General features: G+C 47.4%; 1 protein-coding gene across 3 annotated transcripts in view; it reads left to right on the top strand.

The window, feature by feature from the left end:
* LOC140431033 (von Willebrand factor C and EGF domain-containing protein-like) overlaps positions 1-25,329 on the top strand; it is a 633,994-nt gene that overhangs the window by 511,002 nt on the left and 97,663 nt on the right. For all 3 annotated transcript variants that reach the window (XM_072518932.1, XM_072518933.1, XM_072518934.1), the window contains exons 26-30: positions 1,734-1,816; positions 3,030-3,120; positions 13,267-13,349; positions 15,593-15,686; positions 24,229-24,311. In XM_072518932.1, the coding sequence (XP_072375033.1) occupies positions 1,734-1,816; positions 3,030-3,120; positions 13,267-13,349; positions 15,593-15,686; positions 24,229-24,311 (434 nt within the window). The remainder of the gene's footprint in view (positions 1-1,733; positions 1,817-3,029; positions 3,121-13,266; positions 13,350-15,592; positions 15,687-24,228; positions 24,312-25,329) is intronic.

Below are 25,329 nucleotides of genomic sequence, written 5' to 3'. Positions count from 1 at the left end.
AGAGACAGTCCAAGCCAGGTAAGGAATTTCTCATCAGTTTGATTTGGGGTCTTTACAACATGTTGGTGGATCTCCCTGTCCATCCTGTATTTTAAGAGGTTATGCATGAAGACCACGCCTTCTCAATCTTACCCTCGCCTGAGGTGTGGTGATCCTCAGGTTAAATCACTACGAGTCAGCCCTCCCCCTCAAAGGGGAAAGCAGCCGAGGGTCATTTGGGACTCTGACAACTTTACTCACTTTTACTTTACATCCTGTATCCAGTTGACCTGAAACACTGAACATGTGGATCAGGAAATCTGACTCCACAAAATCAGAATTTAGAATTTAACCACTGTTTAAGCATTGTCTCTGCTCTCAGTTGGACCTTGACCACTGTGTACACTCCTGTAAAAGTCAACCCCATGGATTTTGGCGCAAAAGATTGGTCTTAAAACTTCGGCTTTTCTTGTGTATATAATAATATGGTAGAACTCTATGAACAAGGAGCAGGAGGAGACCATTCAGCTCTCGGGCCTACTCGGCTATTTAATAAGATCATGGCTAATCTGATAGTAACCTCAAATCTGCATCCCACCTCCCCCCAATTACTAATTACCACCATGCTTATCAGGATTCTATCCATCTCTGCCTTTAAAGTATTCAAAGAAGCGGCTTCCACAGCCTTTTGAGGAAGAGTGTTCCAGACACTCATGACTCTCTGAGGGAAGAGAATTCGCCTCATCTCCATTTTAAGTGGGGCATTGTCTTATTTTTAAGCTGTGACCCTTAGTTCTAGATTCTCCCACAAGAGAAAACATCCTTTCCGCATCCACCCTGTCAAGACCCCTCAGGTCTTATCTGTTTCAATCAAGTCATCTCTTATTCTTCTCTACTCCCAGCGGATATAAGTCTAACCTGTCAACCTTTCCTCATAAGACAAGCTGCCCATTCCTGGTGTTAGACTACTAAACCTTCTCTGAGCTGCTTCCAATGCATTTACATCTTTCTTTAAATATTGGGGTGACACAGTAGCACAATGGTTATCAATGTTGCTTCACAGTGCCAGACACTTGCGTTCGATTCCTGGCTTGGGTCACCAGCTGTGCAGAGTCTGCACATTCTCCCTGTGTCTGCGTGGGTTTTCTCCGGGTGCTCTGGTTTCCTTCCACAAGTCCTGAAAGACATGTATGTTATGTGATTTGGACATTCTGAATTCTCCCTCTGTGTACCCGAACAGGCGCCGGGATGTGGCGACTAGGGGATTTTCACCGTAACTTAATGTAAGCCTACTTGTGACAATAATAAATATTATTATATTACGGTGACCAATACTGTATACAATACTCCACATGTGGTCTCACTAGTGTCCTGTACAACTGAAACATAATCTTCCTACTTTTGGATTGCAACTCCTCTCGCAATAAATGATAACATTCTATTAGCTTTCCCAATTATTCTCCATTTTCAGTTCTCCATTAGCGTGGAAGATATACTCAAGAATCACTCTTTCCCTTCAGGAATGTCAGTGCAGTTATCAGCATTGCTCCTCCAAAAAAAAACTTAAATGTCCAACACAGCATATATTATCCATTCCATCACAACCTCACAATGGGAGCTGCCTACTAAATATCTCTTACTTCCAGCTTCTCTTTGTATGCAGGAAGGCATACAGATTTACTGACCTCTTTGAACAATCAGTAGTGATGGTGTCAGGGTTATAGCCAGCACTAACATGTTCATTCTCATTGAAGGTTGTGCCTATGATGGGGTGACCTACCAGAATAATGAGACCTTCCCATCAAGTACAGACTCCTGCCTCACCTGCATCTGTCTGGTAGGTGTGTATGGTTCTTACATATTCCAGTTTTTAGCTTATTTCAATTAAGCTGGTCTCAGTGATGTTTTAACAGAAAGTCTGGGACTTTTATTTGGAGTAAGGTTAGTTATGACATTTGACTTCCGGTCGCCCATGGTCGTGCCATAGATTAGATTTGTTCACTTTGTTCCATCACTATTTGACATATAGATTACAGGATGGATTAGATTGAGTCCCCCTCTGAGCTAAGCAGCCAAGAATGAGGATGCAGCTTTATGCCAACAATCCTTCAGCTGGCAGGGCTTATGGTTAAATGGTTATGGCTGGAGACCTGCTAATAGAGAGGCCTTATTTCCTGGTGAGAAGGTTGTCACATTTCCAGGAGAGGGATTAACGAGCTGGATTTTATAGCAGCCCCCACCTCCCAGCACCACGCATTTGAAGATTAAGAGGCCAGAGTGGGGATTGTAAAATGCAGTACATGGCCTGCCCACCACTTTGCGACCTGGCCCAACCCTGTTTGCCATTTATGGGGGTTGGAGGTGGTGGTGGCGGCATCCGACGACCAGGCTGCTCTTGGGTCTATTGGAGCTCCTGTCACTATTTTCACTAGCCACGGGGAGTTATTCGCCAAGCTCCTTTGTGGGGTCTCTTGTGCCCATTGGAGACATCCCCACCCCCCACCCTCCCCAACCCCACCCGCCGCCTTCACCACCGGATCATACCCCTTTAATTACCTTGGCCTCTCAAACCCAGCACCCTCAGTCTCCTTGCTGGGGCCCATCAGCCAGGCACTCCTGATGCCCTGGACTAGGCTGAAGTTAAGCCTCCAGAACATTCTCTTCCTGAGGGACAACCTGTCGTCCCAGCAGTGATCAGCACTCAAATCAGACCTGCTAGGCCTCCGAAGCTGCTAGCCAATCAGCTCCTGAAGATGGGACTTCCCTCCACAGGTGGGGATGGAAGTCTGTCCTTGAGCCAATTAACCGAGAATAAAATGGCTGCTGGGCAGCAGGGACTGTGAATCATGTGTGGCAAAGTCCAATCAGAGCTAATAGAAACCAGTTAAAGCCGAAATTCAGATCTCTTAGATATTACAATTGGCTACTACATATTACAGAGTTCCTAGTTCTATTCTCACTTTCCTCTAATTGCTTTATTTAGTCAATGATGTTGTCCGAATAGGACTGTGGAACTTTCTAATATTTTGTCATGTTATTTTATTCCACAGTCTGGTTCTGCTGCTTGCTCCCCTGTGGAATGCAAAGCACGCTGCACTTATCCTTTCCACTCTGAAGGCGAGTGCTGCCCTCTTTGCATTGGTAAGTGATTTGAACAAACACTTTACCAGTAGTAGGTAAGAAGGCAGCTGTGAGCACCAAACTCATATTGTTCATTGTCTTGGATTCAGTCAGCCTCATGACCCTGCGTGGTGTTCTTGCATGCTTTCACTGGTGAGTTTCAGAAACCCCAGAAAACCCTCACTGCCGTTAACATTTACTCGCTGTCTGTCACTCTATCTCAAGATGGAGCCGGAGCATAGCGATTCTCTGCGAGCTCTCTCAGACAGATCCTCTTTTTACATCCCTTGTAACCGTACTAATCTTTTAAAATTTAATTCTGACACTAACTATCACTAACCTTTCTCTTTTCAATGTATTTACATTGTGTACCTCGTGTTGCCCTATTATGTATTTTCTTTTCTTTAAATGTACTAATGATCTGTTTGAGCTGCTCACAGAAAAATACTTTTCACTGCATCTCGATACACGTGACAAAAAAATCCAATTCAACTCTGCGCAAATCGTTCCCCGCTGTCTCCATGACGGCGCTAAACATTCACCTGTTGTCTGTCTACCTCACTGCATTAATTATTCTCCCGCTGTCTGTCTCCCTCACTGCTCCAATCGTTCTCCCGCTGTCTGTCTCCCTCACTACACTAATCGTTCACCCATTGTCTGTCTCCCTCACGCAATTAATTATTCTCCCGCTGTCTGTCTCCCTCACTGCTCTAATCGTTCCCCGCTGTCTCCATGACGGCGCTAATCATTCACCTGTTGTCTGTCTACCTCACTGCATTAATTATTCTCCCGCTGTCTGTCTCCCTCACTGCTCTAATCGTTCTCCCGCTGTCTGTCTCCCTCACTACGCTAATCGTTCACCCATTGTCTGTCTCCCTCACGCAATTAATTATTCTCCCGCTGTCTGTCTCCCTCACTGCTCTAATCGTTCTCCCGCTGTCTCCCTCACTGCATTAATTATTCTCCCGCTGTCTGTCTCCCTCACTGCTCTAATCATTCTCTCACTGTCTGTCTCCCTCACTGCTCTAATCGTTCTCCCGCTGTCTATCTCCCTCACTACGCTGATCGTTCAACCATTGTCTGTCTCTCTCACGCAATTAATTATTCTCCCGCTGTCTGTCTCCCTCACTGCTCTAATCGTTCTCCCGCTGTCTCCCTCACTGCATTAATTATTCTCCCGCTGTCTGTCTCCCTCACTGCTCTAATCATTCACCCGTTGTCTGTCTCCCTCATTGAGTTAATCGTTCTCCCGTTGTCTGTCTCCCTCACTGCTCTAATCATTCTCTCACTGTCTGTCTCCCTCACTGAGGTAATCGTTCTCCCGCTGTCTGTCTCCCTCACTGCATTAATCGTTCTCCCGCTGTCGGTCTCTCTCACTGCTCTAATCATTCTCACACAGTCTGTCTCCCTCATTGAGCTAATCGTTCTCCCACTGTCTGTCTCCCTCACTGCACTAATCATTCTCTCACTTACTGTCTCCCTCACTGAGCTAATCATTCTCCCACTGTCTCCCTCCCTCACTGCTCTAATCATTCTCTCACTTACTGTCTCCCTCACTGAGCTAATCATTCTCTCACTGTCTGTCTCCCTCATTGAGCTAATCATTCTCCCACTGTCTCCCTCCCTCACTGAGCTAATCATTCTCTCACTGTCTGTCTCCCTCATTCAGCTAATCATTCTCCCACTGTCTCTCTCCCTCACTGCTCTAATCATTCTCTCATTGTCTGTCACTCTCACTGCTCTAATCATTCTCTCACAGTCTGTCTCCCTCATTGAGCTAATCGTTCTCCAACTGTCTGTCTCCCTCACTGCTCTAATCATTCTCTCACTTACTGTCTCCCTCACTGCTCTAATCATTCTCTCACTGTCTGTCTCCCTCATTGAGCTAATCATTCTCTCACTGTCTGTCTCCCTCACTGAGCTAATCGCTCTCTCACTGTCTGTCTCCCTCACCGAGCTAATCATTCTCTCACTGTCTGTCTCCCTCACTGAGCTAATCATTCTCTCACTGTCTGTCTCCCTCACTGCTCTAATCATTCTCTCACTGTCTGTCTCCCTCACTGAGCTAATCATTCTCTCACTGTCTGTCTCCCTCACTGAGCTAATCATTCTCTCACTGTCTGTCTCCCTCACTGAGCTAATCATTCTCTCACTGTCTGTCTCCCTCACTGAGCTAATCATTCTCTCACTGTCTGTCTCCCTCACTGAGCTAATCATTCTCTCACTGGCTGTCTCCCTCACTGCTCTAATCATTCTCTCACTGTCTGTCTCCCTCACTGAGCTAATCATTCTCTCACTGTCTGTCTCCTTCACTGCTCTAATCATTCTCTCACTGTCTGTCTCCCTCACTGAGCTAATCATTTTCTCACTGTCTCTCCCTCACTGCTCTAATCATTCTCTCACTGTCTGTCACTCTCACTGCGCTAATCATTCCCTCACTGTCTCCCTCACTGCTCTAATCGTTCTCTCACTGTCTGTCGCTCTCACTACGCTAATCATTCTCTCACTGTCTGTCACTCTCTGCGCTAATCATTCTCTCACTGTCTGTCTCCCTCACTGCTCTAATCGTTCTCCCGCTGTCTATCTCCCTCACTACGCTGATCGTTCAACCATTGTCTGTCTCTCTCACGCAATTAATTATTCTCCCGCTGTCTGTCTCCCTCACTGCTCTAATCGTTCTCCCGCTGTCTCCCTCACTGCATTAATTATTCTCCCGCTGTCTGTCTCCCTCACTGCTCTAATCATTCACCCGTTGTCTGTCTCCCTCATTGAGTTAATCGTTCTCCCGTTGTCTGTCTCCCTCACTGCTCTAATCATTCTCTCACTGTCTGTCTCCCTCACTGAGGTAATAGTTCTCCCGCTGTCTGCCTCCCTCACTGCATTAATCGTTCTCCCGCTGTCGGTCTCTCTCACTGCTCTAATCATTCTCACACAGTCTGTCTCCCTCATTGAGCTAATCGTTCTCCCACTGTCTGTCTCCCTCACTGCTCTAATCATTCTCTCACTTACTGTCTCCCTCACTGAGCTAATCATTCTCCCACTGTCTCCCTCCCTCACTGCTCTAATCATTCTCTCACTTACTGTCTCCCTCACTGAGCTAATCATTCTCTCACTGTCTGTCTCCCTCATTGAGCTAATCATTCTCCCACTGTCTGTCTCCCTCACTGCTCTAATCATTCTCTCACTGTCTGTCTCCCTCATTAAGCTAATCATTCTCCCACTGTCTCTCTCCCTCACTGCTCTAATCATTCTCTCATTGTCTGTCACTCTCACTGCTCTAATCATTCTCTCACAGTCTGTCTCCCTCATTGAGCTAATCGTTCTCCCACTGTCTGTCTCCCTCACTGCTCTAATCATTCTCTCACTTACTGTCTCCCTCACTGCTCTAATCATTCTCTCACTGTCTGTCTCCCTCATTGAGCTAATCATTCTCTCACTGTCTGTCTCCCTCACTGAGCTAATCGCTCTCTCACTGTCTGTCTCCCTCACCGAGCTAATCATTCTCTCACTGTCTGTCTCCCTCACTGAGCTAATCATTCTCTCACTGTCTGTCTCCCTCACTGCTCTAATCATTCTCTCACTGTCTGTCTCCCTCACTGAGCTAATCATTCTCTCACTGTCTGTCTCCCTCATTGAGCTAATCATTCTCTCACTGTCTGTCTCCCTCACTGAGCTAATCGCTCTCTCACTGTCTGTCTCCCTCACCGAGCTAATCATTCTCTCACTGTCTGTCTCCCTCACTGAGCTAATCATTCTCTCACTGTCTGTCTCCCTCACTGCTCTAATCATTCTCTCACTGTCTGTCTCCCTCACTGAGCTAATCATTCTCTCACTGTCTGTCTCCCTCACTGAGCTAATCATTCTCTCACTGTCTGTCTCCCTCACTGAGCTAATCATTCTCTCACTGTCTGTCTCCCTCACTGAGCTAATCATTCTCTCACTGTCTGTCTCCCTCACTGAGCTAATCATTCTCTCACTGTCTGTCTCCCTCACTGCTCTAATCATTCTCTCACTGTCTGTCTCCCTCACTGAGCTAATCATTCTCTCACTGTCTGTCTCCCTCACTGCTCTAATCATTCTCTCACTGTCTGTCTCCCTCACTGAGCTAATCATTTTCTCACTGTCTCTCCCTCACTGCTCTAATCATTCTCTCACTGTCTGTCACTCTCACTGCGCTAATCATTCCCTCACTGTCTCCCTCACTGCTCTAATCGTTCTCTCACTGTCTGTCGCTCTCACTACGCTAATCATTCTCTCACTGTCTGTCACTCTCACTGCGCTAATCATTCCCTCACTGTCTCCCTCACTGCTCTAATCGTTCTCTCACTGTCTGTCGCTCTCACTACGCTAATCATTCTCTCACTGTCTGTCACTCTCTGCGCTAATCATTCTCTCACTGTCTGTCTCCCTCACTGCTCTAATCATTCTCTCACTGTCTGTCTCCCTCACTGCTCTAATCGTTCTCCCGCTGTCTATCTCCCTCACTACGCTGATCGTTCAACCATTGTCTGTCTCTCTCACGCAATTAATTATTCTCCCGCTGTCTGTCTCCCTCACTGCTCTAATCGTTCTCCCGCTGTCTCCCTCACTGCATTAATTATTCTCCCGCTGTCTGTCTCCCTCACTGCTCTAATCATTCACCCGTTGTCTGTCTCCCTCATTGAGTTAATCGTTCTCCCGTTGTCTGTCTCCCTCACTGCTCTAATCATTCTCTCACTGTCTGTCTCCCTCACTGAGGTAATAGTTCTCCCGCTGTCTGTCTCCCTCACTGCATTAATCGTTCTCCCACTGACTGTCTCCCTCACTGCTCTAATCATTCTCTCACTTACTGTCTCCCTCACTGAGCTAATCATTCTCCCACTGTCTCCCTCCCTCACTGCTCTAATCATTCTCTCACTTACTGTCTCCCTCACTGAGCTAATCATTCTCTCACTGTCTGTCTCCCTCATTGAGCTAATCATTCTCCCACTGTCTGTCTCCCTCACTGCTCTAATCATTCTCTCACTGTCTGTCTCCCTCATTAAGCTAATCATTCTCCCACTGTCTGTCTCCCTCACTGCTCTAATCATTCTCTCACTGTCTGTCACTCTCACTGCTCTAATCATTCTCTCACAGTCTGTCTCCCTCATTCAGCTAATCGTTCTCCCACTGTCTGTCTCCCTCACTGTTCTAATCATTCTCTCACTTACTGTCTCCCTCACTGAGTTAATCGTTCTCCCGTTGTCTGTCTCCCTCACTGCTCTAATCATTCTCTCACTTACTGTCTCCCTCACTGCTCTAATCATTCTCTCACTGTCTGTCTCCCTCATTGAGCTAATCATTCTCTCACTGTCTGTCTCCCTCACTGAGCTAATCGCTCTCTCACTGTCTGTCTCCCTCACCGAGCTAATCGTTCTCCCACTGTCTGTCTCCCTCACTGCTCTAATCATTCTCTCACTGTCTGTCTCCCTCACTGAGCTAATCATACTCCCACTGTCTCCATCCCTCACTGCTCTAATCATTCTCTCACTTACTGTCTCCCTCACTGAGCTAATCATTCTCTCACTGTCTGTCTCCCTCATTGAGCTAATCATTCTCCCACTGTCTCCCTCCCTCACTGAGCTAATCATTCTCTCACTGTCTGTCTCCCTCACTGAGCTAATCATTATCTCACTGTCTGTCTCCCTCACTGCTCTAATCATTCTCTCACTGTCTGTCTCCCTCACTGAGCTAATCATTCTCTCACTGTCTGTCTCCCTCACTGCTCTAATCATTCTCCCACTGTCTGTCTCCCTCACTGCTCTAATCATTCTCTCACTTACTGTCTCCCTCACTGCTCTAATCATTCTCTCACTGTCTGTCTCCCTCATTGAGCTAATCATTCTCTCACTGTCTGTCTCCCTCACTGAGCTAATCGCTCTCTCACTGTCTGTCTCCCTCACCGAGCTAATCATTCTCTCACTGTCTGTCTCCCTCACTGAGCTAATCATTCTCTCACTGTCTGTCTCCCTCACTGCTCTAATCATTCTCTCACTGTCTGTCTCCCTCACTGAGCTAATCATTCTCTCACTGTCTGTCTCCCTCACTGAGCTAATCATTCTCTCACTGTCTGTCTCCCTCACTGAGCTAATCATTCTCTCACTGTCTGTCTCCCTCACTGAGCTAATCATTCTCTCACTGTCTGTCTCCCTCACTGAGCTAATCATTCTCTCACTGTCTGTCTCCCTCACTGCTCTAATCATTCTCTCACTGTCTGTCTCCCTCACTGAGCTAATCATTCTCTCACTGTCTGTCTCCCTCACTGCTCTAATCATTCTCTCACTGTCTGTCTCCCTCACTGAGCTAATCATTTTCTCACTGTCTCTCCCTCACTGCTCTAATCATTCTCTCACTGTCTGTCACTCTCACTGCGCTAATCATTCCCTCACTGTCTCCCTCACTGCTCTAATCGTTCTCTCACTGTCTGTCGCTCTCACTACGCTAATCATTCGCTCACTGTCTGTCACTCTCTGCGCTAATCATTCTCTCACTGTCTGTCTCCCTCACTGCTCTAATCATTCTCTCACTGTCTATCTCCCTCACTACGCTGATCGTTCAACCATTGTCTGTCTCTCTCATGCAATTAATTATTCTCCCGCTGTCTGTCTCCCTCACTGCTCTAATCGTTCTCCCGCTGTCTCCCTCACTGCATTAATTATTCTCCCGCTGTCTGTCTCCCTCACTGCTCTAATCATTCACCCGTTGTCTGTCTCCCTCATTGATTTAATCGTTCTCCCGTTGTCTGTCTCCCTCACTGCTCTAATCATTCTCTCACTGTCTGTCTCCCTCACTGAGGTAATAGTTCTCCCGCTGTCTGTCTCCCTCACTGCATTCATCGTTCTCCCGCTGTCGGTCTCTCTCATTGCTCTAATCATTCTCACACAGTCTGTCTCCCTCATTGAGCTAATCGTTCTCCCACTGTCTGTCTCCCTCACTGCTCTAATCATTCTCTCACTTACTGTCTCCCTCACTGAGCTAATCATTCTCCCACTGTCTGTCTCCCTCACTGCTCTAATCATTCTCTCACTTACTGTCTCCCTCACTGAGCTAATCATTCTCTCACTGTCTGTCTCCCTCATTGAGCTAATCATTCTCCCACTGTCTGTCTCCCTCACTGCTCTAATCATTCTCTCACTGTCTGTCTCCCTCATTAAGCTAATCATTCTCCCACTGTCTGTCTCCCTCACTGCTCTAATCATTCTCTCACTGTCTGTCACTCTCACTGCTCTAATCATTCTCTCACAGTCTGTCTCCCTCATTGAGCTAATCGTTCTCCCACTGTCTGTCTCCCTCACTGTTCTAATCATTCTCTCACTTACTGTCTCCCTCACTGAGCTAATCATTCTCCCACTGTCTGTCTCCCTCACTGCTCTAATCATTCTCTCACTTACTGTCTCCCTCACTGCTCTAATCATTCTCTCACTGTCTGTCTCCCTCATTGAGCTAATCATTCGCTCACTGTCTGTCTCCCTCACTGAGCTAATCGCTCTCTCACTGTCTGTCTCCCTCACCGAGCTAATCATTCTCTCACTGTCTGTCTCCCTCACTGAGCTAATCATTCTCTCACTGTCTGACTCCCTCACTGCTCTAATCATTCTCTCACTGTCTGTCTCCCTCACTGAGCTAATCATTCTCTCACTGTCTGTCTCCCTCACTGAGCTAATCATTCTCTCACTGTCTGTCTCCCTCACTGAGCTAATCATTCTCTCACTGTCTGTCTCCCTCACTGAGCTAATCATTCTCTCACTGTCTGTCTCCCTCACTGAGCTAATCATTATCTCACTGTCCGTCTCCCTCACTGCTCTAATCATTCTCTCACTGTCTGTCTCCCTCACTGAGCTAATCATTCTCTCACTGTCTGTCTCCCTCACTGCTCTAATCATTCTCTCACTGTCTGTCTCCCTCACTGAGCTAATCATTTTCTCACTGTCTCTCCCTCACTGCTCTAATCATTCTCTCACTGTCTGTCACTCTCACTGCGCTAATCATTCCCTCACTGTCTGTCTCCCTCACTGCTCTAATCGTTCTCTCACTGTCTGTCGCTCTCACTACGCTAATCATTCTCTCACTGTCTGTCACTCTCTGCTCTAATCATTCTCTCACTATCTGTCACTCTCACTACACTAATCATTCTCTCATTGTCTGTCACTCTCACTGCGCTAATCATTCTCTCACTGTCTGTCTCCCTCACTGAGCTAATCATTTTCTCACTGTCTCTCCCTCACTGCTCTAATCATTCTCTCACTGTCTGTCTCCCTCACTGCTCTAATCATTCTCTCACTGTCTGTCTCCCTCACTGAGCTAATCATTCTCTCACTGTCTCTCCCTCACTACTCTAATCATTCTCTCACTATCTGTCACTCTCACTACACTAATCATTCTCTCATTGTCTGTCACTCTCACTGCGCTAATCATTCTCTCACTGTCTGTCTCCCTCACTGAGCTAATCATTTTCTCACTGTCTCTCCCTCACTGCTCTAATCATTTTCTCACTGTCTGTCACTCTCACTACGCTAATCATTCTCCCGCTGTCTGTCTCTCTCACTGCGCTAATCGTTCTCTCACTGTCTGTCACTCTCTGCTCTAATCATTCTCTCACTATCTGTCACTCTCACTACACTAATCATTCTCTCATTGTCTGTCACTCTCACTGCGCTAATCATTCTCTCACTGTCTGTCTCCCTCACTGAGCTAATCATTTTCTCACTGTCTCTCCCTCACTGCTCTAATCATTCTCTCACTGTCTGTCTCCCTCACTGCTCTAATCATTCTCTCACTGTCTGTCTCCCTCACTGAGCTAATCATTCTCTCACTGTCTCTCCCTCACTACTCTAATCATTCTCTCACTATCTGTCACTCTCACTACACTAATCATTCTCTCATTGTCTGTCACTCTCACTGCGCTAATCATTCTCTCACTGTCTGTCTCCCTCACTGAGCTAATCATTTTCTCACTGTCTCTCCCTCACTGCTCTAATCATTTTCTCACTGTCTGTCACTCTCACTACGCTAATCATTCTCCCGCTGTCTGTCTCTCTCACTGCGCTAATCGTTCTCCCGCTGTCTGTTTCCCTCACTGCGCTAATCTTCCTCCCGCTGTCTCCCTCACTGCACTAATCGTTCTCCTGCTGTCTGTGTCCATCACTGTGCTAATCGCCGTCCTGTTCTCTGACTCTGTCTCACTGAGTTAATCGTTCTCCCGTTGTCTGCCACTCTCTGCGCTAATCGTTCTCCCGCTGTCTTTTGCTCTCACTGCGCTAATTGTTCTCTAGCTGTCTACCTCTCTGCGCTAATCATTCTCCCGCTGTCTGTTTCCCTCACTGCGCTAATCTTCCCCCTGCTGTCTGTCTCCCTGAGTGCTCTAATCGTCTCCCACTGTCTGTCTCCCTCACTACGGTCCTGACACATTCTCGATAAGCTGGTATTATATCTTGAAGTCTCTGAAATTTGGGCCTCATATTTGTGTTTGAATTCGATTGGCCAAGTTTCTGGCACCTGACCAGTCTGTTGATATCTTCCTGCAGTCATGAAGTAATCCTCTATGCTATCAACTACGCAGCAAATTTGTGTCATCTGCAAAGGTCTTGATCATGCCCCTACATTTACATCCAAATCATTAATGCATACCATGGAAGACGGGTTTTATGACGGTGAAGCTTTTTCTGTCCTTATTTGAGTATCAATTTGTCGTCAGCGGAAGGGGTGCAGGAGGTCAGTGGGTTTGCGATGGGGGGGGGGGGGGCTGTTGGGGTAGTTCAGGGGAGGAAAAGGGGGAAAATTGACAAACGGAATCAGGTTTATATTGGATTGCTGTATGTGTATGTTGCTGATTGTGTTTGGAATAAAATATATATTTTAAAAAATTAATACGTACCCCAAAAAGGGGGGCCGAGTACTGAGCCCTGCAGAACCGCACTGGAAACAACCTTCCAGTCACCAAAACACCCATCAACAATTACCATTTGGTTCCTGCCATTGAGCCAATTTTGTATCCAGCTGGCTACATTTTCAAGTGATGAAATAAAATTGTTATTAATTATTATTATTACTCCATGGTGAGCAATTACTGACGTGGCTGTAAGTGTTTCGATACCGGATTCATCTGTGTTGTGGGCACATTCATTTATTCACATGGATCTTCCCTTGCAGATTGCAACTACGAAGGGAGGAAGGTCACCAATGATCAGTCATTTCAGCCTGAAAATCGACCCTGCTCCTACTGCAAATGCCAAGTGAGTTTCATAACCATGCGGTAACGTTATCTGATTCTCGTCGCTAGATTGTGAGCAGGAAGGAACAGTGAGATTTATGACAGGCATACACTGTTTCTATATGGCGAGTGGATGGGGTGAATAGTGGAACACAGTGAGTGGAGAAAAGCTTAATCACTGAATGAGGTCTGAGACTTCTATGGTTTGTAAAAAAGTAGCGTTTGGCAAAGACAAATGTGGGTCCATATGGGTAGAATCAGGAGAATTCATAATTAGTAATAGAAAAATGGTAGAGAAGCTAAATGATTACTTTGTGTCCGTTTTCACTAAGGAAGATACAGGAAATCTTCCAGAGTTAGATATCCAAAGGACTGAGAAAATGAGGAGTTGAAGCAAATTAGTATTAGTAAGAATGTTGCATTGGGGAAATAATGGGACTGAAAGTTGATAAGTTCCTGGGATCTAATATTATTCATCCCAGAGTGTTGAAAATGGTTGCTATGGAGATAGTAGATGCATTGTTGATTACCTTCTAAAGTTCTATAGGTTCCAGAATGGTTCCTGAAGACTGGAAGGTAGCAAATATCAGCAGCTTTCTGATTGGAGGCTCTGCTAACTGTCTGGCTTTGTTAAAGTGCATTCCAGTTGAACTGAGTTCCAGTACTGGTTCCAGCGTTACAACAGCCGGCAGCGGTGCACCCCCGTTAGTTGGGGCCCTGTGCCTAGGCACAGTGTGTTTCATTGTAAATCCGCCCCTGGGTAATCCACTTTGGTGGAAGGAGCAGATTGCAGGGTATTTCCTGAAAGGTAAGAAATTGGCAAGTATAGATATCAAAAGGAATCTGGTTGTCCTTGTCCATAAGTTACTGAAGGTTAGCAAGCAGGTGCAGCAAACTATTAGGAAAGTTCATGGAATGTTAGCCTTTATCACAAGAGGATTTGAGTACATTAACAATGAGATCCTGCTTCAATTGTGTAGGAGCTTGATGCAGTTTTGGTTCACTTATCTCAGAATGGATATGATTGCAACAGAGGGAGTGCAATGAGGATCCACCAGACTTGTTCCAGGGGTGATTGGACTGTCTTAGAAGAGAGATTGTGCAAACTGGCCTGTATTCTCTAGAGTTTCAAAGAATAAGAGTGCTTTCATTGAAACCTACAAAATATTTAAAAGAATAGACAGGGTAGATGCAGGTAAGATGTTTCCCTTGGTTGGAGAATCTAGAACCAGAGAGCACAATTTCCAAATAAGGGGGAAGCTACTTAGGAATGAAATGAGGAGAAATTTATTTTCACAGAGGGTTGTGAATCCTTGGATTTCTCTATCTCAGAGGGCTGTGGAAACAAAGTCATTGTTTATCTTTAAGATAGAGATTGATAGATTTCTGATTAACAATAATGTAAAGGGCTATGGCGATAGTGTGGGTAAAAGGCATTGATATATCCGATTAGCCATGATCATATTGAAAGTTGGAGCAGGCTTGATGGGCTGAATGGCCTACTCCTATTCCTGTGAGTATTGATGTGAGCTGCATGGTGAGTATTGCTTGTTTAGGGATTGCTTTATTCTGCAGTTAACCTGTATTGTAGTTGAATGTTTCTTGGAGCATGGAAAAAGCTACATGTATACATTTAACTGATGCTTAGGCTGCATTCAATTTAATAACCACCAGGCCAGTGCATAGAATGCATGGAGATAGATGACCTCCTCCACAGTATTCCCCATCTTTTCTGCCCCCCCATGCGTTTCCCCCTACCTAACTGACCCGACCACCCACACTCCCTCTGCAACCCTGCCGAGTTCCACTCTCCCTGACCCTTTCTCCCCCTGACTTCCAAATACTGCCTCCTACCCACTTACCTTCTCCATGGCCTGTTAATTGAAAGACCTTTCACTTGCGTGCTTCATGTCAGCAAGTGCCTTAAAAAGGGACATGTCCTCCTTCAATCCAACGGAGATGGAGTGCAACACAGGGTGTTGAGGACAGCTGCAATGCCTGGATCTCGACCAGTGTGAGCTGGAAGGTCGGGCAAGACAGGCACGGAAGAGAATCTACAAAGGTAATTGTACACGGAATGGCAATCTAATGCTCATTGCCACTCTGTGGAAGTTACGGCCCTCTATGTCCATCTCCTCGCTTTGTAACTCACTCACACACTCTCTCTCTTTCTCTCCCTCTCTCTCCCTACCACACTTCGCTTTTAAAAAAATGTATTTTATTACATACCACACTTCTCTTAATCTGTCCATCTCTCTCAAACAGCTAGGAGAAGTAAGCTGTGATGTTCTGACGTGTGAGCCGCCTTCCTGTGAGCATCCTTATTCTGTGCCTGGTGAATGTTGTCCATCTTGCTCAGGTAAGGTCAAAGAGTGCTTATCACCGGCAAGGGGAGGCAGCCACAGCTTCTTTGTTATCATGGTTTTACCATGAGCTTTACTTACAGACCATATCCTGGCACCGCCTCCCAAAAATCCAGAAAGAGACCCAATACTAAATCAGCTGAGTCAGTTCAGCCTTCTACAAACTCTGACAGTGAGTGTTTGACCACAAGGACCTCGAAGTCTGATTGTACCGAGCAGCTGTTTTTCACCATACACTACAGCACTGCAGTGAGACCTGAGTGGTGTATCAGCGGCACATAAGATAGCTGAAGAAATTCTATCAGCAATGCCTCCGCCACAACCTCCGGATTCAGTGGCAGGCTTGTCAAGCAAATGCTAGTGATTTCCTTGAAAGCCAGCTCCACAAGCATTCGAGCATAACTCCTGAAAATCAACTATGATGGACTGGACACTGTGTGCGGATGGCCAAAACGTGACTCCCCTGCCAACTCCCAAATGGCCAACATTCCAGGAGAGGACAAAGAAAATTCTTCAAAGACACTCTGAGTCACTCACTGAAGCACAGCAGCATTGACATTAATGACTGGGAGGAGCTTGTGACCAATATCTCAGAACGGTGACAACTTGTCCATCAAGCTGCATTAAGATTTGGATCACAACATATTAATGATGAGGCAGAGCAATGGCAGAGGAGGAAGAAAAGGAAGCAAATTCCACACTCCGGTACCCATGATCTCATGGGACGCCCTGCCCCATGTGCCCAAATATCCGTGGGCCGAGGGTCGGCCTGTTCAGTCACACGAAGCCCCATGGCAGAAACTCACAATCCTGAGTGGATGTCATCCTCGAATTGAGGGACTGCTGACGATGAACTGCAAACCTCTGTTGCCAACCTTGGTGCAAACTAATTTCATGAGGAGAATTGGGGTGTTTGAACAATATCCCTACATTCTACACCACAGTATCATCACATTTGGAATTCATTTCTTGTCACTTTTTGCCATGTTTTAGTCCATAAGACCATAAGACATAGGAGCGGAAGTAAGGCCATTCGGCCCATCGAGTCCACTCCACCATTCAATCATGGCTGATTTCAACTCCATTTACCCGCTCTCTCTCCATAGCCCTTAATTCCTCGAGAAATCAAGAATTTATCAACTTCTGTCTTAAAGACACTCAACGTCCCGGCCTCCACCGCCCTCTGTGGCAATGAATTCCACAGACCCACCACTCTGGCTGAAGAAATTTCTCCTCATCTCTGTTCTAAAGGGACTCCCTTTTATTCTAAGGCTGTGCCCCCGGGTCCTTGTCTCCCCTGCGAATGGAAACAACTTCCCTACGTCCACCCTATCTAAGCCATTCATTATCTTGTAAGTTTCTATTAGATCTCTCCTCAACCTCCTAAACTCCAATGAATATAATCCCAGGATCCTCAGACGTTCATCGTATGTTAGGCCTACCATTCCTGGGATCATCCGTGTGAATCTCCGCTGGACCCGCTCCAGTGCCAGTATGTCCTTCCTGAGGTGTGGGGCCCAAAATTGCTCACAGTATTCTAAATGGGGCTTAACTAATGCTTTATAAAGCTTCAGAAGTACATCCCTGCTTTTATATTCCAAGCCTCTTGAGATAAATGACAACATTGCATTTGCTTTCTTAATTACGGACTCAACCTGCAAGTTTACCTTTAGAGAATCCTGGACTAGGACCCCCAAGTCCCTTTGCACTTCAGCATTATGAATTTTGTCACCGTTTAGAAAATAGTCCATGCCTCTATTCTTTTTCCAAAGTGCAAGACCTCGCACTTGCCCACGTTGAATTTCATCAGCCATTTCTTGGACCACTCTCCTAAACTGTCGAAATCTTTCTGCAGCCTCCCCACCTCCTCCATACTAACTGCCCCTCCACCTATCTTTGTATCATCGGCAAACTTAGCCAGAATGCCCCCAGTCCCATCATCTAGATCGTTAATATATAAAGAGAACAGCTGTGGCCCCAACACCGAACCCTGCGGGACACCACTCGTCACCGGTTGCCATTCCGAAAAAGAACCTTTTATCCCAACTCTCTGGCTTCTGCCTGACAGCCAATCGTCAATCCATGTTAGTACCTTGCCTCGAATACCATGGGCCCTTATTTTACTCAGCAGTCTCCCGTGAGGCACCTTATCAAAGGCCTTTTGGAAGTCAAGATAGATAACATCCATTGGCTCTCCTTGGTCTAACCTATTTGTTATCTCTTCAAAGAACTCTAACAGGTTTGTCAGGCACGACCTCCCCTTACTAAATCCATGCTGACTTGTCATGGTGTGTTTACTTGTTTGAGAACATTGGCATAAATATTCAAGCAAATTTTGTTACAGACTAGTTATCAGGGTCTCTTTTTAGTTCAACTGCTCCAATGAATGTAAAACGGCATTGACGTTAAGGAGATTTTTCAAGGTGGCGATTGGTTGGGGTTGGCACTGATCTCTGGTTCAGGAATGTACAACGTTGCCCGGTAGTAGATGTGGTGGCTCGAGATATACACGCTGGAGGTTTCCAGTGTAAACCAAAAGGGGTTTATTATAGAATGTAAAAAGCAAATATGGCACAGGCATATACACCGGTGTTAACTCCCCAACTTCAGGTCTTACTCTGCCCGAACCCCTGACCCACCAGACCCACATGTCACGCTATAGTCTGGGGTTTGCGCGCTCCCGCATGATTAGCCCTGGGCACGTCATATGGGTTACTAAGCCCGCCCAACTATAAGAAGCCGCACTACCAAACTTGGGTTCATCTTATTAACTGTGATTCTCCATAAATTGTGTTTCTAAAATCACAAACAGGGATTTTAATTCTGTGACATTATACAAATGTACAGCATGTGAAGAATTAATGTTATGTTAAGCCTAGCCACTAGAGGGAGCTAAGGGACAGTACCATAAATAGCACTGGCTCTTGGGCTTGGGAGGAGACTGGATCTGGAGCTGACAAAGATAAGGGATGGGATTCTCCGACCCCCTGCTGGGCCGGAGAATCGCCGGGGGAGCGGTGTGAATCCGGCCCCGACGCCCTGACGCCGGCTGCCGAATTCGCCGGCGCCGTTTTTTTGGCGGGGGTGGGAATCGCATCGCGACGGTCGGGAGCTGTTGGCTGCGCGCCCCTCACCCCCCCCCCCCCCCCCCCGGCGATTCTCTGCTCCGCGATGGATCGAGCGGCCGCCCGTTTTCAGCCTGTCCCACCGGCGTAAATTACACAAGGTTCTTACTGGCGGGTCCTGGCTCTGCGGGCGGCCTGTGGTGTCCTCGGGGGGGGGGGGGTGAGGGGGGATCTGGCCCGGGAGGAGGGGCACGGTGGCCTGGCCCGCAATTGGGGCCCACCGGTCTGCAGGCGGGCCTGTGCCGTGGGGGCACTCTTTCCGACTGCGCCGGCCGCTGTAAAGCTCCGCCATGGCCGGCGCGGAGAAGAAACCCACTGCGCTTGCGCAGGAATTACGCCAGTGGTTCTGGGAACACGCTGGTGCTCCTGTGCATGCGCCAATACTCACCGACCGGCAGAGGTCCTTCAGCGCCGGTTGGCGCGGCGCCAATCACTCCAGCGCCAGCCTAGCCCCCGAAGGTACGGAGGATTCCGCACCTTCCGGGTGGCCCGACGCCAGAGTGGTTCACGCCACTCTTAGGCGCCGGTACGGCTCGCCCACCGGATACCGGAGAATCCCGTCCAAGGTTCATAGTGTATTGCAGAGTTAGTTAAGATATAATTGTTATAGCGAATAGTTTAATTCTTACATGTATGTTTGCTATTCGGAATAAGTGTCAAACTCAAATTTAGTAGTGTTAATAAAATGAGTTTAGCTCTTCAAAAGAGCTTTGGGTATCTTTGTGATCACTGCACCTTGCATCCTGGAAATGCATCACAAAGATCACCACAAATTCTATGCCTGATGCAAGCTGGAATTAACATGCAAGCGTTTATTTTACCGCCCCATGCCCATTTTAATGCTCGGTTGTGTTCCGTGGACCCCAATCAGGCAAAACCTTTATGAATAAATATTAATCAGGTTCTTATGACATAGATTGTACCACAAAGCCATTTCATTGAGCACCTGTCACAGATGCCTTGCTCAGTAAAGCTGGCAAACAGTGACCTTAATGGTTGAGTATAAAATGTACATTTTTTGAGAGTACGTGGAACAGGAATTCTCCACCTGGTCTAAAAGAACATTTTAGGCCACTGCTTCCTTGGTCATGCAAATCCTGCCATGACCCACTCCTCACCAATGTAGCTGAATGCCAGCAGGTGGGCTCCAGGCAGGGTGCCCATTATCTGTTGGTCTTACTCCAGAAAAACTACCTTTGGACAGCCATTTTGGATAGTACGTTTGCAACTTGGATACTAATGAGGTCAAGTCATCAAAGTGATCTTTTCACAGAATCACTTAAATGATCGGTCCATACTGACTGGCTGACCGGGAGGTTGTAAACCTCTCTCCATAATGACCACCAGTCATTCCAAAGAAAAACCCACGTGGCATCATAGGATGTTACTGGCACACCATCAGGCCTGGTTTTAAATCTGGTACTTGACTAATGGTGGAATGTATTTAAATCTGCTGTACGACTGTTCAGCATTTTAAAATTTGATCTGTGACAATCTGGTTTAACTTGGTGTGTAACGGTTAGGTATGATTTAACCTGCTACGTGACTGGTTCAGTGTGGTTTAACCTGGTACATGGCTGGTTTAGTGTGGTTGACTTGTTATGTGGCTGGTTCAGTGTGGTTTGACCTGGTGCGTGACTGGTTTGGTGTGGTTTAATCAGGTACATGGCTGGTTTGGTGTGGTTTAACCTGGTACGTGGCTGGTTTAGTGTGGTTTGACCTGGTGCGTGACTGGTTTGGTGTGGTTTAATCAGGTACATGGCTGGTTCAGTGTGGTTTAACCTGGTGTATGACTGGTTTGGTGCGCTTTAACCTGGTATGTGATTGGTTCAGTGCATTTGACCTGGTGGTGACAGATGTGGTGTGGTTTCACCTATTGTGTGGCTGGTTCAGTGTGATTTGACCTGGTGTGTGACTGGTTGAGTGTGGTTTAACCTGGCGTGTGACTGGTTGAGTGTGGTTTGACCTGGTGTGTGACTGGTTCGGTTCGGTTTGACCTGGTGCGTGACTGGTCCAGTGTAGTTTGACCTGGTGCGTGGCTGGTTTAGTGTGGTTTGTCCTGGTGCATGACTGGTTTAGTGTGGTTTGTACTGGTGCGTGATTGGTTCGGTGTGGTTTGACCTGGTGCGTGACTGGTTCGGTGTGGTTTGTCCTGGTGCGTGATTGGTTCGGTGTGGTTTGTCCTGGTGCGTGACTGGTTCGGTGTGGTTTGACCTGGTGCGTGACTGGATTATTGTGGTTTGACCTGGTTTGGTATGGTTTGACGTGGTGCTTGGCTGTTTCAGTGTGATTTGACCTGGTGCTTGACTGGTTCAGTGTGGTTTGACCTGGTGCTTGACTGGTTCAGTGTGGTTTGACCTGGTGCTTGACTGGTTCAGTGAGGTTTGACCTGGTGCTTGACTGGTTCAGTGTGGTTTGACCTGGTGCGTGACTGGTTCGGTGTGGTTTGACCTGGTGCGTGACTGGTTCAATGTGGTTTGACTTGGTGCGTGACTGGTTCGGTGTTGTTTGACCTGGTGCGTGACTGGTTCGGTGTGGTTTCACATGGTGCTTGACTGGTTCAGTGTGGTTTGACCTGGTGCTTGACTGGTTCAGTGTGGTTTGACCTGGTGCTTGACTGGTTCAGTGTGGTGTGACCTGATGCGTGACTGGTTCAGTGTGGTTTCACCTGGTACGTGACTGGTTCAGTGTGGTTGGACCTGGTGCTTGACTGGTTCAGTGTGGTTTGACCTGGTGCTTGACTGGTTCAGTGTGGTGTGACCTGATGCGTGACTGGTTCAGTGTGGTTTCACCTGGTACGTGACTGGTTCAGTGTGGTTTGACCTGGTGCTTGACTGGTTCAGTGTGGTTTCACATGGTGCTTGACTGGTTCAGTGTGGTTTGACCTGGTGTTTGACTGGTTCAGTGTGGTTTGACCTGGTGCGTTACTGGTTCGGTGTGGTTTCACCTGGTGCGTGACTGGTTCGGTGTGGTTTCACATGGTGCTTGACTGGTTCAGTGTGGTTTGACCTGGTGCTTGACTGGTTCAGTGTGGTTTCACCTGGTGCTTGACTGGTTCAGTGTGGTTTGACCTGGTGCTTGACTGGTTCAGTGTGGTGTGACCTGATGCGTGACTGGTTCGGTGTGGTTTCACCTGGTACTGACTGGTTCAGTGTGGTTTGACCTGGTGTTTGACTGGTTCAGTGTGGTTTGACCTGGTGCGTTACTGGTTCAGTGTGGTTTCACCTGGTGCGTGACTGGTTCGGTGTGGTTTCACATGGTGCTTGACTGGTTCAGTGTGGTTTGACCTGGTGCTTGACTGGTTCAGTGTGGTTTCACCTGGTGCTTGACTGGTTCAGTGTGGTGTGACCTGATGCGTGACTGGTTCGGTGTGGTTTCACCTGGTACGTGACTGGTTCAGTGTGGTTTGACCTGGTGCGTGACTGGTTCAGTGTGGTTTCACATGGTGCTTGACTGGTTCAGTCTATTTTGACCTGGTGCTTGACTGGTTCGGTGTGGTTTCACCTGGTACGTGACTGGTTCAGTGTGGTTTGACCTGGTGCTTGACTGGTTCGGTGTGGTTTCACCTGGTGCTTGACTGGTTCAGTGTGGTTTGACCTGGTGCTTGACTGGTTCGGTGTGGTTTGACTTGGTGCGTGACTGGTTCGGTGTGGTTTCACATGTGCTTGACTGGTTCAGTGTGGTTTCCCCTGGTACGTGACTGGTTTGGTGTGGTTTCACCTGGTACGTGACTGGTTCAGTGTGGTTTGAACTGGTGCTTGACTGGTTCGGTGTGGTTTGACCTGGTGCTTGACTGGTTCGGTGTGGTTTCACCTGGTGCTTGACTGGTTCGGTGTGGTTTGACCTGGTGCATGACTGGTTCGGTGTGGTTTGACCTGGTGCTTGAGTGGTTCGGTGTGGTTTGACCTGGTGCGTGACTGGTTCGGTGTGGTTTGACCTGGTGCGTGACTGGTTCGGTGTGGTTTCACATGGTGCTTGACTGGTTCAGTGTGGTTGGACCTGGTGCGTGACTGGTTCAGTGTGGTTTGACCTGGTGCGTGACTGGTTCGGTGTGGTTTGACCTGGTGCGTGACTGGTTCGGTGTGGTTTCACATGGTTCTTGACTGGTTCAGTGTGGTTTGACCTGGTGCTTGACTGGTTCAGTGAGGTGTGACCTGATGCGTGACTGGTTCAGTGTGGTTTCACCTGGTACGTGACTGGTTCAGTGTGGTTTGACCTGGTGCGTGACTGGTTCGGTGTGGTTTCACATGGTGCTTGACTGGTTCAGTGTGGTTTGACCTGGTGCTTGACTGGTTCAGTGTGGTTTGACCTGGTGCGTTACTGGTTCGGTGTGGTTTCACCTGGTGCGTGACTGGTTTGGTGTGGTTTCACATGGTGCTTGACTGGTTCAGTGTGGTTTGACCTGGTGCTTGACTGGTTCAGTGTGGTGTGACCTGATGCGTGACTGGTTCGGTGTGGTTTCACCTGGTGCGTGACTGGTTCAGTGTGGTTTGACCTGGTGCGTGACTGGTTCAGTGTGGTTTCACATGGTGCTTGACTGGTTCAGTGTGGTTTGACCTGGTGCTTGACTGGTTCGGTGTGGTTTCACCTGGTGCTTGACTGGTTCAGTGTGGTTTGACCTGGTGCGTGACTGGTTCGGTGTGGTTTGACTTGGTGCGTGACTGGTTCGGTGTGGTTTCACATGGTGCTTGACTGGTTCAGTGTGGTTTGAATTGGTGCATGACTGGTTCGGTGTGGTTTCCCCTGGTATGTGACTGGTTCAGTGTGGTTTGACCTGGTGCTTGACTGGTTCGGTGTGGTTTCACCTGGTGCTTGACTGGTTCAGTGTGGTTTGACCTGGTGCTTGACTGGTTCAGTGTGGTTTGACCTGGTGCTTGACTGGTTCGGTGTGGTTTGACCTGGTGCTTGACTGGTTCAGTGTGGTTTGACCTGGTGCGTGACTGGTTCGGTGTGGTTTAACTGGTGCTTGACTGGTTCAGTGTGGTTTGACCTGGTGCGTGACTGGTTCGGTGTGGTTTGACCTGGTACGTGACTGGTTCGGTGTGGTTTCACCTGGTGCTTGACTGGTTCAGTGTGGTTTCACCTGGTGCTTGACTGGTTCGGTGTGGTTTCACCTGGTACGTGACTGGTTCAGTGTGGTTTGACCTGGTGCTTGACTGGTTCGGTGTGGTTTGACCTGGTGCGTGACTGGTTCGTTGTGGTTTCACCTGGTGCTTGACTGGTTCGGTGTGGTTTGACCTGGTGCGTGACTGGTTCGGTGTGGTTTGACCTGGTACGTGACTGGTTCGGTGTGGTTTCACCTGGTACGTGACTGATGCACAATCTGGAGTTTTGTTGCTTTCTTGAGATTTTAAGTCTGGCATGTGATCGTCAGTTACCATGTTTTCTAGCCTCCTTGTTTATTCTTCCACAGTGTGTCTGTATGATGGTCAGATCCTGGAAGCTGGAGGATATTATAGCTCAGCGATTGACCCCTGTGTCGTCTGTCTCTGTACGGTGAGTGCTACACAGTGGATGGGTGAGATAGCTGCAAACAGACTTTTGCTCTTTAACTGTCAATGCCGAATTTGAAGGAACAAATTCAAATGTCCAACCTTTTTGTGATGCAACAATAGAAGGAACTCTATCTCTCCAGGTTGTTGGTCTGGCAGAACAAACTGACAGGAAAAGCAGTTGAAGCTGAAAGAATTAACATTGATAAAAAGTATCTGGCTAAATACGCGATAAAGATTGGGATTAATGCTGGGGCTAGGTATTTACTGAGTAGATCGAATAATCCCAAGGGATTTGATGGTTACACTACTGCTCTGGTCTGAACAATGGGATTGTGGGGATGGGTGAGGTTTTGTGTTAAGTTTGAGAATCGAGCATTCAGACTGAATGTTCTGCCCTCTGGCGTTAGGCTACAGTTCACAATAGGTGGTTTGTGGAACGGTAGGTTTATTGGGGTAAAGGGCCACTGCTCATTCCATGGTTCTGCAGAACTTTCCACTAGGTAGACACCGCATGCTGCATCACAGCATGGTTTAGGAGATGGAAGATGCTGAGCAGTGAGGCCAAGTACCCAGAGAACATTTCAGGCTCTGAAGAAGAGTCATACGGACTCAAAACGCCAACCATGTTTCTCTTTCCACAAACGCTGCCAGACCTGCTGAGCTTTTTCAGCATCTTCTGTTTTTATTTACGCCGAGGTCTTGTTCCCCCCATCCCCCTTGAGTGAGCTTGGTGCCATTCAAGACAGGCAAGAGGGAGGCCAACATCAGCAATCATGCGAGGACTCCAATTTAAAAAGCACTAAAGCTATTCAGGCCTTGGTCCTTTCACTGAAAAACAAATCTGGGAGGGGTCCAAACCTGGAGGCCGAACGATCAAGAGAACAATTATAGACTGAACGAAAAACTCAGCAGGTCTGCCAGCATTTATCAGGGGAGAACCGGTGTTAATGTTTCGAGTCCATATATTTTTTGAAAGGACATCCCCTCCAACTTAAAGTGTCTCCTCAGCTGATTCCACA

The sequence above is a fragment of the Scyliorhinus torazame genome, chromosome 10, assembly GCF_047496885.1.
Source record: "Scyliorhinus torazame isolate Kashiwa2021f chromosome 10, sScyTor2.1, whole genome shotgun sequence".
NCBI classification, from domain to species: domain Eukaryota; kingdom Metazoa; phylum Chordata; class Chondrichthyes; order Carcharhiniformes; family Scyliorhinidae; genus Scyliorhinus; species Scyliorhinus torazame.
This window is presented reverse-complemented; position numbering and strand designations above follow the sequence as displayed.